Source organism: Poromitra crassiceps (assembly GCF_964638095.1).
Source record: "Poromitra crassiceps genome assembly, chromosome: 27".
Lineage (NCBI taxonomy): Eukaryota > Metazoa > Chordata > Actinopteri > Beryciformes > Melamphaidae > Poromitra > Poromitra crassiceps.
The window spans coordinates 3,701,635-3,713,852 of NC_139650.1; the positions used below are offsets into that span (position 1 = coordinate 3,701,635).

Genomic DNA, 12,218 nt, shown 5'->3' on the forward strand with positions numbered 1-12,218 from the left:
ATGTTATAGACATTGTTTCTGTAAATGCCAAGAAATGATGCCCTGGAAAAAATCTGTACTATTCATGAGCCTAACCTGTTGCCTCCTTACAGCGTCTGAAGTCTGTGTGCTGTGAGAAGTTAGCTGAAGGTAGATCTTCTGATATCTCAGAAGATAGCTGTCGCCACAGGAAGGACAGCGACCAGTCAGATCCCTCAAGGTCCACGTGGCCCTAATCACTCGATCGTGTCAATTTACCCTGTACAACATCAGTAAAGTTAGACCCTACCTGTCTGAGCACACAGCACAACTCCTGGTTCAGGCTCTTATGTTATCACGCATTGACTGCTGCAACTCCCTACTGGCAGGCCTCCCTGCTGCATGCACCTTCAAACCTCTGCAGATGGTCCAGAACCCGGCGGCGCGTCTGATCTTCAACCAGCTCAAAATAATACATTGTGCTCATTTCCCTCCACTGGCTCCCAGTGGCTGCCCGCATCAAATTCAAAGCCTTGACACTCGCTTCCAAAACTGCAACAAAAACAGCGCCTGCCTACCTGAACTCCCTCATTGAGGTCTCCACCCCCTCCTGCCTACCTGAACTCCCTCATTGAGGTCTCCACTCCCTCCTGCCTACCTGAACTCCCTCATTGAGGTCTCCACCCCCTCCTGCCTACCTGAACTCCCTCATTGAGGTCTCCACCCCCTCCTGCCTACCTGAACTCCCTCATTGAGGTCTCCACCCCCTCCTGCCTACCTGAACTCCCTCATTGAGGTCTCCACCCCCTCCTGCCTACCTGAACTCCCTCATTGAGGTCTCCACCTCCTCCTGCCTACCTGAACTCCCTCATTGAGGTCTCCACTCCCTCCTGCCTACCTGAACTCCCTCATTGAGGTCTCCACCTCCTCCTGCCTACCTGAACTCCCTCATTGAGGTCTCCACTCCCTCCTGCCTACCTGAACTCCCTCATTGAGGTCTCCACTCCCTCCTGCCTACCTGAACTCCCTCATTGAGGTCTCCACCCCCTCCTGCCTACCTGAACTCCCTCATTGAGGTCTCCACCCCCTCCTGCATACCTGAACTCCCTCATTGAGGTCTCCACTCCCTCCTGCCTACCTGAACTCCCTCATTGAGGTCTACACTCCTTCCTGCCTACCTGAACTCCCTCATTGAGGTCTCCACCCCCTCCTGCCTACCTGAACTCCCTCATTGAGGTCTCCACTCCCTCCTGCCTACCTGAACTCCCTCATTGAGGTCTCCACTCCCTCCTGCCTACCTGAACTCCCTCATTCAGGTCCACACCCCCTCCTGCCTACCTGAACTCCTTCATTCAGGTCTACACCCCCCCACCCCCCCACCCCCGCTCACTACGCTCTGCCAATGAAAGGCTCCTGGCACTTCCGCCACTAAAGGGCCCTAAGTCACTAGCTAGACTCTTCTCCTCTGTAGTTCCCCGGTGGTGGAACCACTTACCAAACTCCATCTGATCTGCTGAGTCTCTCTATCCTTAAGAGGAGACTCAAGACGAAGCTCTTTCGCAAACACCTTCACACTTGATGGGCATGAATGATGAAAGGGATTGTTACAAAGGTTCCGTGCCAATGCCGATTCGGAACTGGATGGCCACTTCCCGGAGCATGTTCTGGGCCTCCGAGCCCAGCTAGGTCCCTGGAACCTATTCCTGGATCTATCGAGAGTGATGACATCATCACAGCACTAATGACATCACAATGGGACCTATGACATCAGACATCATGTGATGTCCCGACCGATGATGTCATAGCCAACCAACCAGACTCTCTAAGGCAGTTATGACATAACCAAAGCTGGGATGTGAGATGTGAGTTATGACATCATCGCCAGTGTGACATCACTAAAGCTGTGACAGCAGCAGTGATGTCATACCCCAGGCCAGTGACTGCTATATCAATCAATGCACGCCCCACGTTTAGATGTTCTGCATGCTCAAGGTTCGATGTCCGACGCGCAAGGCTCCATCGTGGGTCCATCATGCAGCACACATCCAGGCTGAGACCCCCAACATGTTCTAACAGACATGCCTACGACAATGCAAGAAGCTACCAGATATGAGCCAGCCTCACACCTACAAGATGAGGAGGTTGGTAAGGTTGGTTCTCTGAACCCATATGCGTGTCCGCCAACCCCCGGGAGACACCTCTCAATCATGAGTGGATCCACACGAGGCCTAGCTCTGCTCCGGGCCCCACAAGCCCGATCGGAGCTCTCTAGCAAACAATGATGATGATGAGGATGATGAGAGAGACCTGCCCTTCAGTGGGCCAAGCCAGGTCCTGCCGGAACTCTCTAACAAGGGATGATAGATGTACATGAATGTTAATTGCATGAATGATGATGAATGAGGGCATGAATGCACTCTGTGCACTGCCTGGTGGCACCTAGGTCCATTTGGACTTAAACTTGGCCTCATGGCACTTACTCATGTTGTCTTCTGACTAGATCATTGCTTGTGTTGTATAAAGCAGATGTAAGTTGCTTTGGATAAAAGCATCTGCTAAGTGAAATTGTACAGTAACATTGTAACATGCTGATGAAAATATTGTCAACTCATGGCTCTGATTGTGTGTGTGTATGTGTATGTGTGTGTGTGTGTGTGTGTGTGTGTGTGTGTCTGTGCGTGCATGCGTGCGTGCGCGCGCGTGCGTGCGTGCATGCGTGAGTGTTATAAGTTGGGTTTGGAAGACATTATGCATTGAAGCAGTGTGATCAGTGAACATTATGTAAATTAATGGAGTCAGGTGATTAATACTGATGTGTCTCTTTGCATCATTATCATGCCACAATCTTTCATGATTTATCTGCTGTGATTTCTGCTCTTACCACAGCGCTGGGCCAGAGTCATAAGATGGAAAAATGAGGACAGTCAGTCAGTCAGTCATGGACGTTTAGTGAGTTTAGTGGTTAAAGGGCCGTAGCTAGGGATAGGATGGTGAAAGAGAGTTGGGATGCAAGGGGTGGTTAGAAATAGTGGTTATGGGAATATGGGTAGTCTTTGGGGGGGGGGGGGGGGGGGACCGTCGTCTAAAAGGTTTGTTTGTGCTTGTTAAGAATCATGTTGGTCTTTCAACATTACGTCTGTGCTATTGAGCAGGGCATTATTGCTGTTGATTCGAGACTCACATTTTTACTGCAATAAATAACCTCATTCTGCTTCTCTGGTCTGTGATGAAATGATTTTGAATGACTAGAAACATAAGTGATAACTTAAGAGACAAAACAAGTTGCTTTAAATGCCTTATTTATTCATGTTTGATCAGAGAGATGTTACAGAGCTGATCTTTCATGGGCCTTTGCAGCATGGTCTTGTATTGCACAACATTAGACCCAGCTCCTAACTGAAGAACAACATTATGGTGTTGGACCATGGCTTCTTTAAGCCCAGTTGCAGCACTTGCAGCTGGTATCGAAGACCAGGCCGGCGGCACAGTGCTGGACGTAGGTTCTTCCCTGGGCGCACTCATAGAAGGTGCCCTTGTTGGTGGGGTCTGGGTACATGCCGTCGCTCTTGCCAGCGCAGAAACCAGATCCTCCGCTGCTGCTACCACCACCGCTGGAGCCACCACCTCCGCTGGGCACGGCGTGCTTGGTTGGGGTGACGGGAGGCAGGGGGACGACACGAGACTTACAGGCTGGGGGACAGAGAGCAAAGAGAACAGTCAAGCGGTGGAACTGTCATTATGTAGATCTCTGGTTTGTACAGTATGTGGTGTGTCTGAGCGTTAGTGTTACCAGCTCCGGTTCCCAGGCCACTCTTGATGGCGTTGATCAGAGGGTATCTTCCCTGTCCGCAGAAAGTGCCACTGAAGTCATCGAGGTCCAGACTCCACACCATGGCTCCTCCAAAACCAGCCGTCTTCAGCCAGTCGACCTGTAGAGAGGCCCAGTGGTTAAAGCAGCGATAAGTAGCGCCTAGAATACAAAGGACTGGCAACACATACACATCTGAACAGTCAAATACAGGTTCAGACCTTCATCTGGAAGCTCTTGACGTTGTCGTATCCAACCCATGTCTGGCCCTGGAAGGCATAAGGCACAGACTGGGGAGTGTCCCAGACCGCGGTGGCTCCACCCTTCAGGAAGGTGCAGATCTGACGGGAAGCAGGGATTTAAGAGATTTAGCGATCTACACAACACAAAATGTCCTCTCTCTCTCTTTCTCTCTCACTATCTCTCTTTCACATACACACACATTGAAAAACCCAAAGAAGTGGATACCTCATAGTAGGACCAGAAGCCAGCCTGACGGGTGAAGGGTCCAGCAGGTCCAGGTCCGTTGGCAGGAGCTCCAACAGCTGTGTTAGAGCCAGCCAGTTTGAAGGTGTGGCCATAGGTAGGGAAACCAACCAGCAGCTTCTCAGCTGGGGCACCTTGGCTCTTCCAGTAATTCATAGCGTATTCCTGTGGATGAGACAGCACAGACCAGTGTGAGCAGCCATTCCTTAGCTGCCTTCATCCATGCAGCCATTTCACCACATCATGTTGTTCACTGTAACCTACAGCAGAGAGGAAGTTGTAGGAAATATAGCCTACGGAACTAAAAGGGAGAAAGATGGACCCCCTACTCACCACATTCCAGTAGATGAGGGCTCCCACGTCAGCGGGTCCTCTGGTCAGAGGGCTGTTCTCTCCAGTAATGTGCGCCCAAGGACCGTTGAAGTCATAGGTCATCACATGGAAGTAGTCCAGCACACTGGCAAAACAACATCAGGATCACTGTTAAGTCAGGCTTGAGTTCTGCTCTAGTCTAAAGTGTTTGCTAGTGCTGTATGTGAGTTTGATCCATGTGTACTGTGTGTGCGTGTGTGTGTGTGTGTGTGTGTGTGTGTGTGTGTGTGTGTGTGTGTGTGTGTGTGTGTGTGTCCTATATACTAACCCTCCAATAGTGGAAATCTGGTATCCGGTGTCAATGATTGCCTTTCCAGCAGAGACGGCAGCAGTCAGCATCAGACGAGGACGGTTGGTCTTTGTGCCCTCTGCAACAAAGGCGGCCATCAGCTCCTACACAGAGATGGGCCAGGGGGAAACAGAGTTATGGGGTTATAGTACAGTTATAGGGTACTGTACGGTTGCATGTTTTAACAAAGAACCAATCAATAATAGATAGGCCTATACTTACTATATACTATTGCATATTTTGCTGCAGCCATAGGTCAACATGCTGTTAACAATTTTGCAATTTTGCTTTTACTTCTGACAAGTGGTAGCAGCAGTATCATAAATGAGGCAGGTGCACCTGGCCAGTATCTGCATGGCAACTGTGTGTATCTATGGGTCCATGTGATGAAGACATAGCAGTGTGTCAGACCTGAACAAGGGTGGTGTAGCGAGCCTTATCCTCAGCTGGAGAGCCACGAGAGCCAGGGTACTCCCAGTCGATATCCAGACCATCAAACTCGTACTGACGCAGGAACGTGATCACACTGGTGATGAAGGTCTGGCGATTGGCAGGACTGGACACCATGGCTGTGAACCTGGAGAGAGAGACAGCCAGAGTGCTTTTACCTGTAGATCAAGGTCCTGCTGCTGAGAATATTGATAGTCATGTCCAGTACTCACTTTGCAGTGCCGAAGTTCCATCCTCCAATGGCCAGCAGAGTCTTCAGGTTGCTGTTCCTGCAAGCAAAAACTCATAAACTTTATTCTTTGTACACCATCATGAATCTGTGTTCCCCATGCCGCACCTCTTTCAACAGCCAAAAGCTCTAACCCACCCATCAGAAGAAACACTCACTGATGTGGAATACAAGGATGGCTTGTGACTGTGTGTGAGTTTGTTTTGTGTTAGCTAGTGTGTGCATGTGTGTACTAACTGGTTCTTCAGGGCCTGGATCTCTCCATAGAGCTTCTCATCGTCCCACTCGTAGGTCTTGATCATGTTGCCGTCCATACCAGCAAAGGCGTAGATGATGTGGTCACAGAGACATGGGTCCACGTTAGTGGGGAAATACTTGCCTGCTCCGGGACGGTACTGTCCCCAGTTAGTGAAATAACAGGAGAGGATGTAGGATGATCCTAGAAGATATGGTACAGTTAGGCTTTGCTGTTTGATATGTTCAAGTATATCACTCCAGAACCAAGTGGACAAAGGGAATAATTACCTAGCTGAACATGCAGCAGGAGAGCCAGTCCTGCAGAAAGAGGGAGAGAGAGTTAAGTAAGACATTGGTGAGAATTAGTCCTTAGAATTAAAGTTATGCACGTGAAACTGGTAGACAGTATGAATCCAAGATGAGATTCAGAAATAATTTCAAGCCATTCAAGCAATTTCCTAAGACTAGCAAGAAGCTTTCTACTTACCGACGCAGATGAGTAGTTTGCCCATGGTGCTTCTGTACAATGATCTGAAGGCCAGCAGGGTCTTATATACTCCTGCGTTCCTCTCCATATCTGTAAATTTGTTTGATCTAGCTTGACGACTCGGCAAAACTCAGCAATCTCGCCCACTTGTTTGGTCAAGACCTGTTCCATTCGTTTTCGCTGATAACCTCCAAGTGTCCTCTGATAATGATGTGATCTGAACATAAATCAAGGTTAAGGTTTTTGTTGTCAGTTCCACCACATACTACTACTTTTGCATGGAAAGCCTGACACTATATTTCCATGAAGTGTTTCAGTATTGTACGGACTAGAGGTTAATGTCTCCGATTTCTACAGTTAGGTGATTTTTAATGACAGCTCCACATGATGTGAGTGAGACTCAGTAAGGATCAAAAAGTGCCAAGACAGCAAAGTTTGGGATGCAGTCCGCCAGGTAATTTATGTGGTTGATACTGATGTTTGCTCTGTTGTGGTTAAGTGCTCTGTTACCTGCCTTATCACTTTAAACATGGTTTAATATCACAATGCTGTTAATGTTGTCATAGTCTGAGAACTAAAATGAACCAGCCTCTATGTCATTCAGCGCTTTCAATGAAAAGCTGCTGCCCTTTCCTGTCCTTAGATGACGATGTTCAGCTTCTCCTGTCTTTTTACATCTCAATGCTCTGAATGCAACAATCTGCACAGACACCGACTGATTCCAGTTTAATCTGCAATAGCCAAATATACTTTTTAGTTATTTATTTGGCAAACATTTAACGGTACAAGTAAGTCAAAGACATAAACAAAAACAAGCTAAGAAACATACACAAAACAAGCTTATACAGAGCTAGAAGTGCACTCAGAGAGCGCAGACGTCCGTCAAGGCCAATTACTCCAGTCTGCTATTATATGCAAATTTTGTGAGTCGGATTGGAACCCTAACCCTGTCCCACCCACATTCTGCTAGCCAATCCCGTTAGCCACCCTTCGAACCCTTGACTCTATATGACCTCCCTATCCCTAGCTACAACCCTCCACCCACAATCCTGCTAGCTACCCACCCTACCTACCCCCCTGGATCCCCACTCTCTATGACCTCCCTATCCCTAGCTACAACCCTCCACCCACATCCTGCTAGCTACCCACCCTACCTACCCCCCTGGATCCCCACTCTCTATGACCTCCCTATCCCTAGCTACGGCCCTTTTCCCTAGCCCCACCTGCTTTCCTGACCACAGCCCCTCCCACTACCCACATATACATAACCACTCCCACTTTTCCCTAGCCCCTTCCCTTCCCTCAAGACACACATCCCTCTAGCCACTCCCGCTAACCATCCCTCGAATCCCTGACTCTCTATGACCTTGCTATCCCTAGTTTCAACCGCTTTCCCCCAACCCCTCCCCCCTTGACCCCCCCCCACCACCCACATCCCCCAAGTCACTCCCCCTAGCCACTCTTCGAATCCTGACTCTCTACGACTTTCCTATCCCTAGCTATGGCCGCTCTTCCCTACCCTGCCCCCTTTCCTGACCACACCCCTACCACTACCCACATCCCCCTAGTCACTCCCCTACACACCCCTAGAATCCTGCCTCTCTACAACCTTCCTATACCTAGCTACAGCCTCTCTCCCCCCTTTCCTGAACACACCCCTACCACCACCCATATCGCCCTAGCCACTCCCCCTACCCACACCTCAAATCCCGACTCACTACGGCCTTCCTATCCCTATCTATAGCCCATTTTCCTTAGCCCCGCTCTCTCCCATTGACCCGACCCGGATCAGATCTGCTCCAAAGTTGAATGATTTCTTCCTTGGCCAATGCTACACCCTTCGGCCCATAGTTTTGCCGTAATCCTGCTAACAAACAAACAGACAAACGGCACCGAAAACAGACACAGGGACAATGGCAAGTCTAGGGACGTGTGTGTGTGTGTGTGTGTGGGGGGGGGGTGTGTATGTAGTGTTTATGTTACTGTATGTATGTTTTAACCAAACAAGTGCATGAGACTGCTGAGTCATCAAGCTAGATCAAACAAATGTACAGATATGGAGAGGAACGCAAGAGTATATAAGACCCTGCTGGCCTTCAGATCGTTGTACAGAAGCACCATGGGCAAACTACTCATCTGCGTCGGTAAGTAGAAAGCTTCTTGCTAGTCTTAGGAAATTGCTTGAATGGCTTGAAATTATTTCTCAATCTCATCTTGGATTAATACTGTCTACCAGTTTCACGTGCATAACTTTAATTCTAAGGACTAATTCTCATCACTGTCTTACTTAACTCTCTCTCCCTCTTTCTGCAGGACTGGCTCTCCTGCTGCATGTGCAGCTAGGTAATTATTCCCTTTGTCCACTTGGTTCTGGAGTGATATACTTGAACATATCAAACAGCAAACCCTAAGTGTACCATATCTTCCAGGATCATCCTACATCCTCTCCTGTTATTTCACTAACTGGGGACAGTACCGTCCCGGAGCAGGCAAGTATTTCCCCACTAACGTGGACCCATGTCTCTGTGACCACATCATCTACGCCTTTGCTGGTATGGACGGCAACATGATCAAGACCTACGAGTGGGACGATGAGAAGCTCTACGGACAGATCCAGGCCCTGAAGAACCAGTTAGTACACACGGCACACACACTAGTGAACACAAAACAAACTCACACACAAAAACAGGCCATCTTTGCATTCTACATCAGTGAGTGTTTCTTCTGACGGGTTACCTAGAGCTTTTGGCTGTTGACAGAGGTGGGGAACACAGATTCATGATGGTGTGACTCCAGCATCAAAACACACATGTACGCACAAAGAATAAACTTCTTGGAGGCAAAGTGGAATTGCTTTTTGCTTGCAGGAACAGCAACCTGAGGACTCTGCTGGCCATTGGAGGATGGAACTTCGGCACTGCAAAGTGAGTACTGGACATGACCATATTCTCAGCAGCAGGACCTTGATCTACAGGTAAAAGCACTCTGGCTGTCTCTCTCTCTCTCTCTCTCTCTCCAGGTTCACAGCCATGGTGTCCAGTCCTGCCAATCGCCAGACCTTCATCACCAGTGTGATCACGTTCCTGCGTCAGTACGAGTTTGATGGTCTGGATATCGACTGGGAGTACCCTGGCTCTCGTGGCTCTCCAGCTGAGGATAAGGCTCGCTACACCACCCTTGTTCAGGTCTGACACACTGCTATGTCTTCATCACATGGACCCATAGATACACACAGTTGCCATGCAGATACTAGCCAGGTGCACCTACCTCATTTATGATACTGCTGCTACCACTTGTCAGAACTAAAAGCAAAATGACAAAATTGTTAACAGCATGTTGACCTATGGCTGCAGCTAAATACGCAATATAGCGGGTTACCTTAACCTTGGGTGCATATGTAATCGAATGAATGTGAGTCCTCGTGAGTCGCGAGTGGTAGCGAGTAGGTTGGTTAAAGTCACTCCCCCAGTATAAAGGCACGTTAATCAGCTCCACCAAGGGAGCTAGCTCTCTGGGTGCAGTGGTTAGCGTGTCCGTCCCGCAAGCCGAAGGTCGGCAGTTCGAATCCACCCCTGGGCAAGCCCTTAACATGGGTTGCTGCACTTACCATCAAACACAACGCCGTTACACATGGTCTGTTTTTCCCACTTAGCTTCTCAAAGTATAGGCCTACATTATTGATTGGTATGTCTTTGTTAAAACATGTAACCGTACAGTACCCTATAACATATCATAACCCCATAACTGTGTTTCCCCCCTGGCCCATCTCTGTGTAGGAGCTGATGGCCGCCTTTGTTGCAGAGGGCACAAAGACCAACCGTCCTCGTCTGATGCTGACTGCTGCCGTCTCTGCTGGAAAGGCAATCATTGACACCGGATACCAGATTTCCACTATTGGAGGGTTAGTATAGGACACACACACACACACACACACACACACACAACTCACATACAGCACAAGCAAACACTTTAGACTAGAGCAGAACTCACGCCTGACTTAACAGTGATCCTGATGTTGTTTTGCCAGTGTGCTGGACTACTTCCATGTGATGACCTATGACTTCAACGGTCCTTGGGCGCACATTACTGGAGAGAACAGCCCTCTGACCAGAGGACCCGCTGACGTGGGATCCCTCATCTACTGGAATGTGGTGAGTAGGGGGTCCATCTTTCTCCCTTTTAGTTCTGTATATTTCCTACAACCTCCTCTCTGCTGTAGGTTACAGTGAACAACATGATGTGGTGAAATGGCTGCATGGATGAAGGCAGCTAAGGAATGGCTGCTCACCCTGGTCTGTGCTGTCTCATCCACAGGAATACGCTATGAATTACTGGAAGAGCCAAGGTGCCCCAGCTGAGAAGCTGCTGGTTGGTTTCCCTACCTATGGCCACACCTTCCGCCTGGCTGGCTCTAACACAGCTGTTGGAGCTCCCGCCAACGGACCCGGACCTGCTGGACCCTTTACCCGTCAGGCTGGCTTCTGGTCCTACTATGAGGTATCCACTTCTTTGGGTTTTTCAATGTGTGTCTATGTGAAAGAGAGATAGTGAGAGAGAAAGAGAGAGAGGACATTTTGTGTTGTGTAGATCGCTAAATCTCTTAAATCCCTGCTTCCCGTCAGATCTGCACCTTCCTGAAGGGTGGAGCCACCGCAGCCTGGAACACTCCCCAGTCTGTGCCTTATGCCTTCCAGGGCCAGACATGGGTTGGATACGACAACGTCAAGAGCTTCCAGATCAAGGTCTGAACCTGTATTTGACTGTTCAGATGTGTATGTGTTGCCAGTCCTTTATATTCTAGGTGCTTTTTATCGCTACTTTAACCACTGGGCCTCTCTACAGGTCGACTGGCTGAAGACGGCTGGTTTTGGAGGAGCCATGGTGTGGAGTCTGGACCTCGATGACTTCAGTGGCACTTTCTGCGGACAGGGAAGATACCCTCTGATCAACGCCATCAAGAGTGGCCTGGGAACCGGAGCTGGTAACACAAAACGCATAGACACACCACATACATTCCAGAGAGCTACATACTGACCGTTCCATTGCTTGACTGTTCTCATTGCTCTCTGTCCCCCAGACTGTAAGTCCCGTGTCGACCCCCTGCCTCCAGTCACCCCAACCAAGCACGCTATGCCCCAGCCCAGCGGAGGTGGTGGCTCCAGCGGTGGTGGTAGCAGCAGTGGAGGATCTGGTTTCTGCGCTGGCAAGAGCGACGGCATGTACCCAGACCCCACCAACAAGAACCACTTCTATGAGTGCAGTCAGGGAAATACCTACGTCCAGCACTGTGCCGCCGGCCTGGTGTTCGATACCAGCTGCAAGTGCTGCAACTGGGCTTAAAGAATCCATGGTCCAACGCCATAATGTTGTTCTCAGTTAGGAGCTGGGTCTAATGTTGTGCAATACAAGACCATGCTGCAAAGGCCCATGAAAGATCAGCTCTGTAACATCTCTCTGATCAAACATAAATAAATACGTTATTTAAAGCATTTTGGGATTTCTGATGATTTGTCTCTATCACTTATGTAACTATCATCATTGTCGCTACTATTTAGAAAATTATCTATGAGGCACTTTCTCCAGTTACAGTACGTCATTGACAGGCGACCCATATTACAGACATGATTGGTTGTCTGGTTCAAAACTGTAAGTAGTAGGCCTCCTCTCAAGTAGTATGAAATAGTAAGACTCAGGTAAAAGTTGTGAAGAACTGTTTTTAGTTTTAATGTAATGTCCAATATGTCCACAGATTTCCTCAGTGTGCCCGACTTGATCACAGATTAGAATCTTGGCTGTCTCGTTTCATATTTGGAAAAGAGATGTTAAAATATCCTTTTGATGTGGCTGCATTGAGGTTTGATTTATTTTTGTTTGATTGGAGCTCTAATAATAATCTCTGAAA

The 12,218-nt window shown here is 48.8% G+C and overlaps 2 protein-coding genes across 2 annotated transcripts; one reads left to right on the forward strand and one right to left on the reverse strand.

Annotated features, from left to right (window-relative positions):
- Window positions 1-3,391: 3,391 nt before the first annotated feature.
- LOC310799023 (acidic mammalian chitinase-like) lies at window positions 3,392-6,353 on the reverse strand (the record flags this gene model as incomplete). Its single annotated transcript, XM_083661594.1, has 11 exons — window positions 6,317-6,353; window positions 6,118-6,147; window positions 5,830-6,031; window positions 5,576-5,632; window positions 5,325-5,490; window positions 4,893-5,017; window positions 4,586-4,709; window positions 4,235-4,417; window positions 3,988-4,107; window positions 3,749-3,887; window positions 3,392-3,648 (listed from the first exon to the last, which is right to left on the reverse strand). The coding sequence occupies exons 1-11, from the start codon at window positions 6,339-6,341 to the stop codon at window positions 3,392-3,394; spliced, it is 1,428 nt and encodes a 475-aa protein (XP_083517720.1). The 5' UTR covers window positions 6,342-6,353.
- A 2,070-nt stretch (window positions 6,354-8,423) lies between these two features.
- LOC310799211 (acidic mammalian chitinase-like) lies at window positions 8,424-11,656 on the forward strand (the record flags this gene model as incomplete). The annotated part of the gene is made up of 11 exons (XM_083661778.1): window positions 8,424-8,460; window positions 8,630-8,659; window positions 8,746-8,947; window positions 9,184-9,240; window positions 9,336-9,501; window positions 10,093-10,217; window positions 10,344-10,467; window positions 10,631-10,813; window positions 10,939-11,058; window positions 11,159-11,297; window positions 11,394-11,656. The coding sequence occupies exons 1-11, from the start codon at window positions 8,436-8,438 to the stop codon at window positions 11,654-11,656; spliced, it is 1,434 nt and encodes a 477-aa protein (XP_083517904.1). The 5' UTR covers window positions 8,424-8,435.
- Between the last annotated feature and the right edge of the window lie 562 nt (window positions 11,657-12,218).